General features: G+C 39.0%; 1 protein-coding gene across 1 annotated transcript in view; it reads right to left on the bottom strand.

The window, feature by feature from the left end:
* Positions 1 to 8283: 8283 nt before the first annotated feature.
* Positions 8284 to 14876, bottom strand: part of LOC6536025 (neuroligin-3) — a 73745-nt gene continuing 67152 nt past the window's right edge. The window contains exons 9-13 of the mRNA XM_002096604.4: positions 13860 to 14072; positions 12261 to 12399; positions 11845 to 11996; positions 11548 to 11660; positions 8284 to 11421 (exon numbers count right to left, since the gene is read on the bottom strand). Coding sequence (XP_002096640.3) covers positions 10244 to 11421; positions 11548 to 11660; positions 11845 to 11996; positions 12261 to 12399; positions 13860 to 14072 — 1795 coding nt within the window. The 3' untranslated portion in view covers positions 8284 to 10243. The remainder of the gene's footprint in view (positions 11422 to 11547; positions 11661 to 11844; positions 11997 to 12260; positions 12400 to 13859; positions 14073 to 14876) is intronic.

Genomic DNA, 14876 nt, shown 5'->3' with positions numbered 1-14876 from the left:
AAAACGCCGAAGCCATACCCATGGCCATAGCCATAGCCATTAAATGGAATCTCTCTTTATTTCGATTCCCGCCGCAAACATGTTCAAATGTCACATTAAAAATGGTTGCTACTGCTTTTGCATTAATTAAAACTGCGTTCGATCGATATGTTTGCTCGCCGGGGCTGGGATTATAATATTTCTGTAAAATGCAAAAATTGACAGAAAAATAATAACAATTGGCAGGCGCGAGTGTGTGTGCACACCAGATATTTCCAGAAAACATAACAATGCACAAATTGCACCCACATCGTACACGTTGGCTTTACGGTTCGAGTTATTTTGGGTGAGAGGTGCTCCCGATTATGAGCCAACTGGGAACTGCCGCTATAACCGCAATAATGGATACCAGAGTCAATGAAAATTAATTGTTGTTTTAATGATTTGCCGTTTCCTGTTAATTGGAAAATGCATTGAGCTTAGTGTTCTTAATTCCGAATGTTGTGGTTCGGGCATAAGGTGCATTCTATGGATTGTAAGCATTAATAGCACACATCTTGGCGTTTATACAGTGAATTTTTTGTTATGAGAGAAGTAGCCATTCAAACATGGGAAGGAGCTAATCCTTTTTTTTGCATGCGGTAATATATTATATATGTATATTACCCTAAATCAGCAACGTCAAACACATTATGTTTGCATTACAAACCCGTATAGAGGGTCGAATAAAGTCGTTAAAAACTATTTGTTAAGCCCACATAATTGATTATATTAAATTAACATTAAACAAACACAGCAACGTAAATATTTTTCAGAAGCTGAAATCTAATTCGAATTGTGCAATCAACTGTAAACCTAATGAAAAACTAAGATAAAACACATAATTAAATGGTAAACAAAGGCGTGGAAAAAAGTGAATGGGAAACCAAAAAATATATATGTACATGGCATTTATATGTTTGCATATATCTGGCTTATTTTGTATGTTTAACCAAATTTCAAAACGTTTTCACAAATGAATTCCTATTATAACTGAGAAACAAGATTTTAAATTAAGCTAATAAACTTGTATTTAGGTATAAAAACATGTAATAATTTGTAACAGGGGAAATCATGTGTGAAATATATCTAATAATTAACCAGACTTTTAAGAAAGTTAAATACTTTAGAATTTCTATTTTAAAACGAAACTGACACACAAAGGCCAATAAGCCTTAACGAAAAGTCAATTTTAAAGGTTGAAACCCTTTTTTTAGATTTTATTTGTCACCCAACTGGAATCCATTTAGTAGCTTCAGATTAAATGTAAATTCAATGTCCATCGGAAAGTGTCAAATCCCTTTGTAGCAACTCCTGGCCACGTGCTAATAGCAGCAGCTGCTGCCAAGGACCTCCTGCAGTTCAACTGAATGGACATTCTAGTGTCCTTGGCTGCTGTTTTTCTTAAGACTCTTAGCTCTGCAACTTTGAATGCGGATTGCGTCTGCATGGAGTTGCTCATACGCCATGTGGTCCATCCACCTCGAAACGAGAAGATAGAGGTTTGTTTCCTCTTTGAAGCTTAAGCCTAAGGTTGTTAGTGAAATAACCAAATACAGTTTTGCAATCCCCTTCAAACGTGTTACTTTTTTATTGTCACTTAAAGCCTTTCAAAGGTGGTTTTGAAAAAATGTTGTGTACTTTAAATTAGATTTCAGATTTGAACTCTTAGAAAAATGCATTCATGAAGATTCAGCCTTTAACTGCTTAACCGAAACATGTTTGGCATCCAGAATTAAATAGCTTTGAGTTTCCTTTCTGTTTTTTTATACATTCACATTGTTTTGCGATTTTATTTTAATGAGCAGGAAAAATAGTTTAATTTTTCCATTAACTTTCATTGATTGAACACTATACGCTTCATTGAAGAGCCAGATTGTACGTAGCTGATTTGTATTTTTTAGAAGCTCCTTTGAATGGATAATTCCGTAGATTACTAATGATTTTGACTGACAAAAATGTAGCTAGCATTGTGCCCAGAAAAAGATGAAGGGCAAAAACACTCATTTATGTCTCGTACACATCCAGGTGTCTGGTAGACACTCGTCTGTGCTAACATAATTACTGAAAAACGAAATAGATTATGCCCGAAATCTATAGATAGCCTCCTTTTTTACATTAATTTTACAGAAATTTAAACAACACGAAATAGACTTTTCTTTTTTTATATATTATTTTATATGCTTTATTGCAATTTTTAATATTTGCTTCCCATAAAATGTATAATTTTTCTTTTTAAAATGATAAAAGAAAACAAGCAGTCACAGAAGCCGCAACCAAAAGTCAGCAAGTTAAGCGTTCCTGTCCACATCCCCACAGGTACTCACACCTTTCCTCAATCTCTTTCCACGTCAAGGCTGATAGCTGGTTGTAGCTCCTGGAAAATAGCTAGCTCAGGCTTTTCCTCCAGTAGGTCGAAATCACATTATTGATATCCTCTGTTGCCACATAAAATCATTGCACCACTCACAATTAGTATTTAAAAAAAAAACAGAAAAAGTTATTTGCTTAAGTAGGATTTATGAGAAGCGCATAGAAGGGCACATATATTTCGGTATTATTTAGTATTATTTAACATTAAGTATTTAGTATTATTTGGTATTTAGTATATATGTGTATCTTCCAGTTTTAAATATGTTCGTTAATATGTGTATTATAATTATAATGAAATACCTTTTATAAATGTAACCCCTGCGAAGTGAATCTATCTATCTGTATATTAAACATCTTTGAATTGTGGGACTTTGTTACAAACTTTCAGCAAAATAATAACATTTAACAGAACAGAAAATAAAATTGTCTTAAGTTTAAATAGATTATGTGTATGTTCGGTAGAGGGTCCCTTAATGTTTTTCCCTCTGTGTGTGATGACTTGCTCACCGTTGCCGCTGCCATTAATTACCAAACTCATCCAAAGTAATTCTATGGGAAAATTAGTTTAAGCGGGCGTGGCAGCCGCCTTCGGATGATTCAGAGCTGTCAGAGTGTGGATTGCTGTTGGTGGAGCTGCCACTGCAATTATTATGCAATTACTGGCGGATGGGCGGCCGAATGGGTGGGCGGTAGGAAAAAGGGGGTGTAGGCCGACATCGTTTTTCCATTGGCTCTCGGAGGGATAACTACATAAAACTGTTACCTAAGCAACCTGCTGCACAAAGTTATGCCCCCCGCCTCCTAAGAGGAAGGCAATTTAGCGGTGGCAAAGCGTTTCAGCCTCTCGCTCCCACTCCCGTCTTTGAGCACTCCCTCTCGTTTTGGCCTTTTGTCTTCTTTACGCGTCGTCGGTGGCTGTGTAATATTTTGCTTTCTTTGCCAGCCAGCCGACTGCTCTTTTTGTGGGGCCCCGTTGCATGGAGGAAAAGCTCATAAAACTTTTTCAATTTCACTTTAATTTCGCCGGCATTCTCCGCTGTCTTCATCACCATCTTTTCGACGGCGTTTTTCTAGCAGCAAAGGCATTTGGCGAATAGGCCTCTTCTTTAGTTGTGTAAAAATTCAATTATATGCATTACCTTTCTTTGCCTACCCCCACACACATACAAACAAAATATCACTTAAAAAATGGCCAATTCTTAGGTTCAGAAGTCTGTGCAAAAGTTTTGTACCAATCGTCTAAACTAATCAGTCCAAAGTCCAGATAAGTAAGTTTGGGCCTTTAATAATGGTTTTATATGAGATTTTTATAGGAAATAGGTGTTAGTATAATTTACTTTTATATTTAGAGTTCTAAATATTTTAAGTGTACGCATTATGTTCATGCAGAAGGTTGGATGAATTTGTTTCTCGCCTTCGCTGTCTAATGACAATCAAATTAGCGGCATTTTCCTTGGCGCCAAAAACTTTTTCCATTAAACGTGCAATTTTTTCTTCATTTATTTTTTTTCCCTCAATAAATTGATTGAGCAAAGTTACGCTGCGTTTGGCTAAAAGCAATTTTTGTGCTGTATTGTCGCCAAGCTTGAAGCGATTGGCAGCTTGGACTGCACTTGGTCAGATAAACTTATCCATTGCCGCCGCATTCCAAGTCTTAATCAAAATGTTTACCTCTAATTGAAGTTTCTTGTTACCGGTTTAGTTTCATGTTCATAATCTTATGCAGAACACCCGATTAAGTTTAGAACAGCTTTCTGAGGCTGAAGTACATAGTGGGCTGAGATGGGGAGGTCAAATGTGGGATCTACCTATCTGAAGCCATGTTTGCCCATACACTGTCGCTAGATTTATTATGATTTATTATCCAGAGATGAGAAGCCTGTTCGATTAGGTACTTTCATGAATAAAATACATATTTTTTTTACATAAAAGATACAATAAATGAGCTATGACTGTAAATGGACCTTTTTAAATTAAAAATAAATTATATTTTAATTATACACTACAGTTTAAAGAGATTTACTTGCCTAAACAAACGAGTTGGTAATTATATAGAAGTTTTAAAAAGGACTTTGGAAACACTGCTAACGAAGTTTGATGTTAATTAAAATGTTAATAAAATATTAAAAAAATAATTAAAATAATGGCCTCCAAATTCGAATCTTAGCCGTATTCTAGGCAATACATACAGCTTCTTAGTCAATGACCCTACCGCAGAGCAGATATTTCCATTCGGTCATTTATAACTTTTCAATCTTAACCAATTTGATGCCATGCTCGTGACTCAACTTGCTAATTTTTGCCAGTGTCCCATTCCTTTACCCCTTTTAGTCATTCGTGGCTTATTGTAGAGTGAAAAGTAAAGTAGAGCCCGATTTCTGAAGAAAGGTGAACAGTTGGCAGTGTCATCGCATCATAAACATGAATAATTGCGATGCTTAACGGGCGTTGAGAGCTGGGAGACCGCTGATGGAAGATGAGTTTCCCTTTCCACATTATTTAGTATGTGTCTTGCCTTTGCTATAATACCTCCTGGGCGAAGAGATAAAGAAGCACTAACACCTATTAGTTCGGTTCGAATTGGTTCAACGTAAATTATGTTATGATTTTTGCGTAATCTTAAGGTATGTTAGGCAAAACGGACCGTTATAGATCAAAAATCCTTAAGGTTTTAAGTATTAATTTCAATAATTGTTGATAACGTATTCCTTTATTTGGGATATGACTCTCTATAACCAGGTATTCCACGGTCGAACCCTTGGCTGATCTATTGGATTTGGTTCTGTGTGCGTTCGTGCGCAAGTTCGAAGTTGCCACAACTAAAGGAAAGGGGATTGGATGTTGGGGCATACATGAAAAGTAGCTTAACATTAGACAGGACGACATACGACACTTGTCGGGCAGTTGGTGCCTCCGACTCCCCTCCCTGCCTCACCGCTCGGGACGAAGCTATCATTGACAGCCATCGAGTGTGACCCTCGATGGGACGGATGAGAAGGGAGGATACAGAGGTGGATCGGGTGGGATAGTGTTGTGGATGGATTGGGGGCTGACCTAGTCTTCATTTTGCACTCTGCGTATTTCAGAGTGCGCTGCATCGGATGTAAGAACTCCTCCTTTCTCCTTTGGTGCATTTGTGATTCGATTTGATTTGGCTGAATGGATAGATTATGGTTTCCATATATGTGCGAAATTTGGGTTAGTTGGAGATTGTATCGAATAAGGCGGATCAAAATTGTAGCAGGGCCATTATTGCCGTGTGCACTGAATGTGAGATCTAAACTCTATGGAAGGGACTCCTAATAGTAGACGAGAGTTTGCACTCTCAAAACGCACATCTAGTCTATCAAATTTGATTTTCAGGAAAAAATCCCCTTAGCCAATTGAGTAAATCTGGCTAATGAGCGGTTTTGAAGGTTTTAAGACGGTTATTCATAGCTGTTGCCAATTGGATTAGAGTTTATCTGGCTACTGAATGAGAGTGCAAAGTTTTCACTCAACAATGGCAAAAAGACAATGGGCAAACTTTGTTATTTCTGGTTTTTTGTGCCACGGGAATAGTAACGAAACCAAACGCGGGAAGCAAAAAGAAAGGTATTGGTCAAGCAACTAATAAAACTTTCTGTGGCATTCAAAAAGCGTATAGTACTGAATCCTGTTTTCACCTGGTTCCCAAAAAAAATGCGAGTGCAGCATGCAAAAGCTGCAAAAACACACTATATAAATATTTTAAAAGTTGAAAAATGCAACTTGGCACTGGTGCAAAAAGAACAAATATAAATGGCAAAGTAAACTGAAAAATAATACAAACTAATTGCCGTCCAAATAAAGTTTACCCAACGAAAAACTGTTATAGTGTATATAATATTTTTTGCTCAGCTACTTTTCTTCGATTTCGTTTAAACTTTTCCAACGGCTTCTGGAAAAAACATTAACGAACTTTCCGCAAATTGTGCGAATTTTTTTTGGTCGTCGACCAATTTTTGTTAAGCAATCCCGAACTCAATTTTGGTTGGGATTAACATTGAAGTGCTATAAAACTGGAACTTGTTAAACTTTCAAAAGTACTGCCAGGCCCAGCATGAAGATACGTTTGCGACTCCAATTCTCGCGAAGCAGTAATGGAGATATTTGCGACACCAACTAGTCTTTTATATACGTAAATATATGTTATATATCAGTTGTATGTCTCTGAGCATGGGACGTTTTTAAATGTGTTCTGTGTATTCTAGCTAGAAATTTTAAGTCGTAACAGACCACTGCATTATAAAGCTGACATGGAAATAATATAAAAAAAAATGTACTTCCTTCTTTGATCATAATTTGTTCGGCACAAAATTGTTATCCGACCACTTAATATTTTGATAATTTGATTAAAATCAGTTAAAAAATTCATTGCAAATTATAATACTCGTAAGTTAAACAGTTCGTTGCTGCTCACCAAAAAGTGCTCTACAAACTCCGGCTTGCCAAGTCTAACTTCCTTTTTGACTTAGGTTGTAATCATTATTATAATGGAATACTCATTAAAGCTACCCCTTGGAAACGTGTTTATACCTAGTGGACTTAAAAGTATATCATAAGAAAACAATAAGATTTACACTTTAAAAATATATCAACTAAAAGTGCTCTATAGTTTCCGTGCAAATCTGAATCACCTTGTATTAAATTGTTTGCTATCCCTTTGGAGATACTTTTATTAGCGTATAAGGCAGTTTCCAGCAGATTTCGCAACATAAATTATCAACTTCTCTGAACTTCGGGTAACGGCAGGACGGATGTTCAGCTCGCCAGCCATCGAGGCTTTTGGCCTCACGCCCATCAAAGGGTCGAAGGACGTCCGCCCGCCACGCCCCTGGCTTGTGACCTTTTTGGCAGCATTAAAAGTGATAATTTTCACTCACACGATGAAGGGGAGCCACTTGGAGGACTTTTATTACTTAATTTTGCCGGGCTGTGCTTATAAATTAAACACAGCTTGACTAACGCCCACCATCTTGGTTCCTGATTTTAAGTGAAACTGACGAAGAATAACACGTACGACCAATGAATGCATAAAGTATCTCAAAAGCTGAATTACGATATTGAAACTTTTTCCAAGGGATTAAATGCCATGACTCGCCTTTTTGCCCCATTGCTATGCGACTTTCAATTGGATTTTGTCATAGGTAATGAAAATCAGACAAATCAGCCAAAAGAGGAGAGGGGAGAAGAGAGGACGAAAGCTCAGCTAGTTTGAATTGTTTTGATTCAATTATAACGTTAAGCATATATGTATGTACGTATGGGCTTCCAGAATAGAGGAAGAGTGCGGTTTTCCTTCTATTTGTTAATTAAAGACACTGATGGAGTAATAGCGAACTCACTTACGCCCTCCAAATTTACATAATAAATCTATTTGCAATGGATTTTACGTTCTTATCCATCTCTTTTCCGTTAAGGAAACTTTTATCCATCGAGCTCTGCCTTTGCCATTCTATTTTGCTATCAATAGAACCATTATTGTACTTCAGTCCGCAACCCACCCAACTATTTCCCCCGCAAGTCTGTATTTTTCCTTTATCCTTGGGGCTGCAGCTCTGCGAATATTTGGTTAAGAGCTGCAGATGTGTGGATCCAGTATCTGTGTGAGCGCCAGAGCCATATTTGTTTCGCATAAAGATGTAGGAACTATCTGTATCTCAATAAACGAGTGTTGGCGCCCATGTGTGCAGCTGTTTAACGCTTCAATGGGAACTTAAAGCTCACATGCCTCCATTTCTTAACACTATCGTTTGATTTGGCAATTTTCATTGGAAATGGAAATGTATTTTTACCTAGTGCCCATGCTGGTATTATGTGTAAGAATACTGGACCTTTTTTGCTACGTTTTGTAATAAAACACCTCAGTCGTAGTTTTTATAATTTTTGCAACTTTATTATTATTTAAATTTTTATTTCATCTTTATGCCTGCAAGTTGTTTTGCTGCTCATTTTGGTTATAAACCATTAAACTAATTTTTCTTCTCTTCTCTCATAGGGTTTTAATTTTATGTTCTTCTGGTTTAACTATACTTCAATTAGTCCGAATTTTTTAATACTAAGTCCCTTTCGCAAAATCGTTACACATTTTCTAACGCAATAGATTTTATGACTTTTGGTTTTAGTAGTAGCCTTTTGTTTTGCCAGTTATGTAGCACTCTATATATAATTTATATATATTTGTTGTATTATTTTGCTAATTATTCTAAGTTTACACCATTACATTAATATATAAATTTAATTTTAGATGTATGTATATGCATACAGAAGCTATAAACATACATTCTCAATGGGGCTGTAAATGGTTTCCGTTTTTCATTATAGTTTTCGCTTTTGTTTTCACTGCCGCTAAATGTGTTTATATAATATACAAGTATTTTAATAAGCGCCGTAAATTGTTGCCATTTTCGTGCTCTTTCACTTTAATGAGTTGTTCCATTGCTTAATTTTCCCATTCCGTTTTTCTGGGGTATCATTTCCATTTTAGTTACAATTTTGGGCAACCGTTTGTAAATGGTTATTATTCAGAATGAAAAAAAATATAATACAACAACTAAAAGTAATGAATATCTGTTATGATTTCTATGCGCATTTCAATTGCCCCGCTTAACTCCTAATGGAATTTTTAACTATCCCGCAGCTGGAAATTTGTGTAGCTATATAGAGGAAATTATTGTTTTTTATTTTGTGTGGGCTTATATACGCATTTAATTTTAATGGCTATATAAATATTTATTTAGTTACATAACAAAGTACCTGCATGCTTACAATTAACAGTTTAATTTAATTTTGCTTTTGTTTCGTTTGTTTCTGTCGACCAAAGCTTAGTTCAGTATTAGTGTGAGTTTAGTTTACGTCTATTGTTTTTCGGGGTAGTTGTACAGCTTTATTTTACAAATCTTCTGCAAAAATTTAAAGGAACAGCTCCCATTCACCTGTACATGATTTGATTTCATGGTTGCCATTTTTTCTGGACTTGTGTCTTATTTTGGTTTTCGGTTTGGTTAAAAACTGCTTTCTCATATTAATACTTCTGAAAACTAAAATATATATATATGAATGTTTGTTTGTACGTATAGAGTAGTACTTTTAATTCTGCAACTAGTATTATTTACACACAATACACAATTATAATTCAGTCTTTGGAAGAATAACATTCATGTTCTTTTCATGTTCTTATTGCATTCAGAACACTCTTAGTTTTTCCTATATTTATTCTACCACAATTCTTTATACTAACGCCAACAGAAGGAAGAGAAGGAAACTTGTCCGTAACTTGGAATCGTATAGTTTTGATTGGTCCTAATTAGTTGCAAAACACATAGTGACATGGAAAAATACTACTTGAAACATAAAGTGAGATAGATATTGTTGTATTAAATTGGAAGAAACTAAAGCGTACAATCACCCATATGCACTAAATAAAATAATATAGATAAATGAAATTTCAAAAAACTGTAACTAGAATTTAGTGTTAAATGCTCTCCATCCAAAAGAAAATAAACACTAAAATCAATTACTAAAGACTTTGCAGCTTAGTGGTAATTCCAAGTTAACATTCCTTAATAAAGAGTTCGACAACAATCTACACTTAGTTACCTATTTACAGAATAATTTTTAAAACCAACTAGCAACAAAGTTGAGCGGAGAGAAGCATCTGTGCATATTGGATAGACACAGGTCTTACTCTTTCGGGCTACCATATAGACTATGTTCTTTATATATAGAGACAGCTGAAACGCATTGGGAAAGGAGTTCGGGTTGGAAAGCTGACGAGGCTGGGGAGGCTGTGCGTTTAGAGATCACATTTAAAACGCACGGTCAATTAATGTCACACACGCAGCTCATCCATCAGTGGATGTTGCTGCTGATGCTGCTGCTGCTGTTGCTGCTGCTGCTGCTGATGCTGATGCTGCTGCTGATGCTGCTGGTGCTGCTGCTGGTGCTGTGTGGTGGAGGCCACAATCACCGGCACAGTGGGTGGCGTGGGCACCACCAATCCACCGGCCGTGGTCAGCACAGTGGTCATGCTTTGATTATGATGATTCTGCAAGTGCTGCTGATGGGTGACCACATGTTGCTGCTGCTGTTGCTGTTGCTGCTGCTGCTGCTGCTGGGCGGGTGAGTGCTGCTGGGTTTGGGCCTGCGTTTGCTTCATGCAGCTCTTTTTGGTCAGAGTGCCGCACTGATTGCCCATCACTTGGAGGGCGTGTGGCGGCGGCATTTGCACCACCCCGGAAACGCCCACCGATCCGCTGACCGAACCACCGCCCCCCGGATCCTGCAGCGATTTCATGTGCTTCGGAGGAGGCGGCGCTCGGTGGGGTATGTCTGCGAATTCCGGCGGCGGCAGTTGGTGGTGCTGCATGGCATGGTGGTGCGACAGTATTGTGGCGGGATCGCTCTTCGCGTGGATGGTCAGAGTTTCCAGATCCCCGCATATGTTATTCGGCATTTGTCCGTTTTCCTGTCTCTTCAGCTTGGTTTGGGGTCTGGGCTCGCTTAGTCGTGTCTTGTCCCTTTGGTAGTAGACTCCCGCGAAGATCAACACATTTAGGATCAAAAGCGAGCATCCTATGGCGATAGTTACACTCAAGGCTGTGGAGTAGGCCGCAAAACCATCGTTATCCTGCGAGGCACTAGCCGCCCCACTTGCGGGATCCCCGTCCATCATATCGTCCGGATATATCTTACCGCCTCCGTAGCGTGTCCCGTTCCTTTGTAGCGACGAGGACGGTGAACTGAGATTGAGCAGCGAGAAAACCTGGTTGGTGAAAATCGTAAAGTTTGCCATGGCCGCCGCATTGGCAGCCCGTGAAATGTAAGGCGGATTAAGAGGCTTCACGGAGGCATCGCTGGCTATGTTGTTGTCCTCGTCGTCATCGTCGTGCAGTTGGTGGTGTGCGGCGGGCACGTTGTCGCCTCCTGGCTTATGCAGATCCGGGATAAGATTTAGCCAGAAGGAGAGGCGATGCGCCCTATAGTGGTTTTTGAGCTTTGGCTTGGTGTCTATAGGAAACATTTGAAATACAAAATGGAAACGGAATCCTCGTTAAATGTATAAAATCTTAATAAGCTACACTTAATTGAAAATGGATTAAGCTTATACTGAATAGGCTGAATATGCATACAAACCAAAATTTAGGTATTTCTTGTGCACACTTTCGTAGGCTGTCCACTCGATTGTTTTATAGCGACTCCGTTCCTGGCGACTCCCATGCTCCGTTTCCATTTGCTCATTTGGATTGCTGCGAATCGGGAAGAGTGTGTGTTTAGTATCGGCAGTGGACGGATAGTGCTTGCATAAATTTGAATTGAGTTGCGCACACGGAGAGCATATAAGTCTAGTAAACACTATTGCTCAATATAAAAGGTGCAAGAAAATATTTCTCTCTCAGTGTTCGTGCCCGTAGCATTCAGAACTGCACTTACCCCGTTCGCACAAAGTTGGACCAATAGAACATCACAACTTCCGATAGACTGATTTCGGTTTTCGTGTAGTTGCGCGTGAAGTGATTAAAACCGCCGACGAGCGGGGCACCAAAGATGTAAGGCAGGTCCTCACCGTGAATGCATCCCTGGCGCTGCAAAATCCCGGAAAAGCAGAAACCAAATTAAGGAGGGGCATACACACAAACCTACTCAGGTATTCGCAAAAGGACTTTAAAAATGTATGCATTTACATTAAAAACCAGGAGCTAAACTATGCTATTATCAACAAATTTATATAGCAAAATAATTTGTTGTACATTAGAAAGTGCTTCTAAAGAGTGCCTATACATTTAATTGTCATTTATGGATTTTATTGTTAATCTGCCTTGCGATTTCCAGGATGAACTTGAACTCACCTGAGGATAATCACCGAATCGCGTCTGGTAGTCGAACACGTACAAGTACGAGTTGCGATGATCCGCCGAGTGCAAATCCACCGTTTGAGCCGCCGGAGCCACCACCTGAGCATCGCTGAGCGCCTCCAGTGTTTCGTCCCTGCGGTAAATGTGGGAAAAAGCACAACATTAAAATCAAATAACAATTTTTCAATATTTGCCCGCCGGCGCCCTTCAGCTCGATTCCAATTTTCCGGCTATTTTGCCATTGCTCTTCGCCAATCGAGCTGTGTTCAAGTGCGCAACTAACAAGCCACTTTGAGTGCTGCCACTTTGGTTGATGTGGCTCGTATTTACCTGTTTACCGAGTGGAGCCCTCAACGCTGGCCTAAGCCTATTTCGGTTTAAGTTTTTTTTCACCCCTCCAATTTTCCGAATTTCTCTTATTTTTGTCTGTCCGCCCTACACACTTTTTTAGTTTGTTTAGCAGTCGAAATGCAGCAACGGAAAATTTGAATAAAACCCATTTGGCGCATTTGCATACATATCTTTTCAGTGCAGAAAAGATGAAACCACCAGGAGGTATTTGCGTCCTCGCGTTTTTTGTATTTCCGATGCACTTGCACATTTTGTGCTTAATGCTGAGAGTTCTTTAATGTTCGAAACTGTTTTCAGTGCGCTATAAAAATTAAGTTTTAAGTGAAGTAAGTAATTATTCACTTCATTTAGTGTTGTTGTTAAAAAGAACTCTCTTAGGAAGCGCGGCTGGTAGCAGAGCAGCAAATCCATTTCTTGTATTGCTCCACCCGGCCACCTGCATTTCCATCCTCGGCACCTGTGATCAATGCTCCGGGGAAACGCGGCCTTGCCGGAGTTGAAGCGTAAAACGTTTGCCGTGCTTCATTGCAGGCCACTTAACGCACGTCCGCACAACTCCGGGAAATGCTTGGCAGCAGGCTGTGAAAGGCAGTATAAGTATTAAGTATACGCCACGCGTCGCAGTGGGGGAATCAATTTGTTTGGCGTATTTCTTTCGAAATATTGAAATGTAATTCCGCATAAATTATGCAAACACAAATAAATTGTTTGAGGAAATCGAAACGAGAGTCGAAATATATATTGGACATGATATGAATGCATTCTGCGTATGCCAGTATGCTAGCTGCGCTGTCACTTTGACCTAGTCGCAAACATAAATATTGATTGAAATCGAAAAATGAAAAGCAAATCATATATTTGATTGGGCTTGTGTGCTAGCAATTTCCATGCCACTTATGCGACCCGTTTGCGGACAAATTGCAGCCAAACATTATTTATGAAGACTGGCAGGCCGGCTTGCCGGCTGCCCGTTTGGCCGACAGAAATGGGCAAAAAATTTGCATTTCATTTGCCACAAGATTGAAATCAAGATTCATTTAAGCCCCTTTAATTGAAACCTGCTTGGGAAGCGAGCACCGGAGCAGCAGATCGGGCATGTCACTGCGTATTTAATTAAGAACGAAATATTTATTTGGCACACACCAGCCACCTGGCTCCCTGAAATCTCCGTCTTTACCCTTCCGCCCGTCTGGAATCTCGGGTTCAAGGGGCTTGGGTTCGCATACAAACGCAATTACTCACCGGATATTAATTGGATGCTGCACGGGCCTCTCCCAATCCGTATACTCATTGACAATCGTGGCGAATATCTCGTTCAAATGAAACGTGTACGTGTTCCGTACGTAGGCCTTTAAAATTCTCGACCGTCGATCCGCCTCGATTCCATATTGCACGTCGCCCGAATTGAAGCTGAAAAAGGCCTCGGCACGTGTCACGCCGGCCATCAGGTCGTATCTGCGAAAATTCGGTTGAGAAAGAGAAGTCAAATTGTGCACTCGAAAGTGGTCTTAAGCAGTTGGGTTAAGCCTTACAAATAAGTTCGAAATTTCGGTCAGGTTATTGGGGCTTCGCTCAATTTGTATACAATTGAATGAACTACTTAACCCTTATAGAGTGACTGCTATATATTTAAAGTCCTATGTAAGTAGGGATGTTGAAAGTAATGGTGGTTCAGGTTCCACATTTGATAACTCATTGGAAGGAGGAGATTCTTCTGATAAGTTGGGGAAGCCCAGTGGTCTCCCACGAATTAAGAAATAAACCAAAGGCGGACTTAAGTTATGCCTTGTAATTACAAATTTGCAGCCAACAAATTGCATTCCTCAAGCGTCAATTCACATTTATCTCTCTGCCACAATAATTTGGCCCGAAAACTTTAGATCCATTCATTTGTTAAGCAAGTTGAAGCACGCCCTTGCAACTAACCGCACTCTTGATAGATATAAAACTTTGAAGTAGCTCTTGGTCAAAAGCAGCTGGGCAAGTATATGCTGATACTCCTTGCAGCATTTGCAATTTTAAATTTATTTTTGCCCTATTTGTTTACGCACAGCGTGCTATGGACTTAGACGAAAGGAGAGATTGGTCGGTTGAAAGTTTTGCGTTTTATATTTGGCAAATTTTATTTGCTCTTTGTGCATGTGTTTAATGGAATTCCTTTGGATATTCGGTGTGTGCGTGTGTGCTCGGCAAATTGCTTTTAAATGTGCACAAAGAAATATTTATACTTCTTTGGCAGGGCGACCGACTAATAGCCCC

This window comes from Drosophila yakuba, chromosome 3R (genome assembly GCF_016746365.2).
Source record: "Drosophila yakuba strain Tai18E2 chromosome 3R, Prin_Dyak_Tai18E2_2.1, whole genome shotgun sequence".
In the NCBI taxonomy this organism is placed as follows: Eukaryota; Metazoa; Arthropoda; class Insecta; order Diptera; family Drosophilidae; genus Drosophila; species Drosophila yakuba.
The sequence above is the reverse complement of the archived record's forward strand: the minus strand, read 5'-3'. Positions and strand labels throughout refer to the sequence as shown.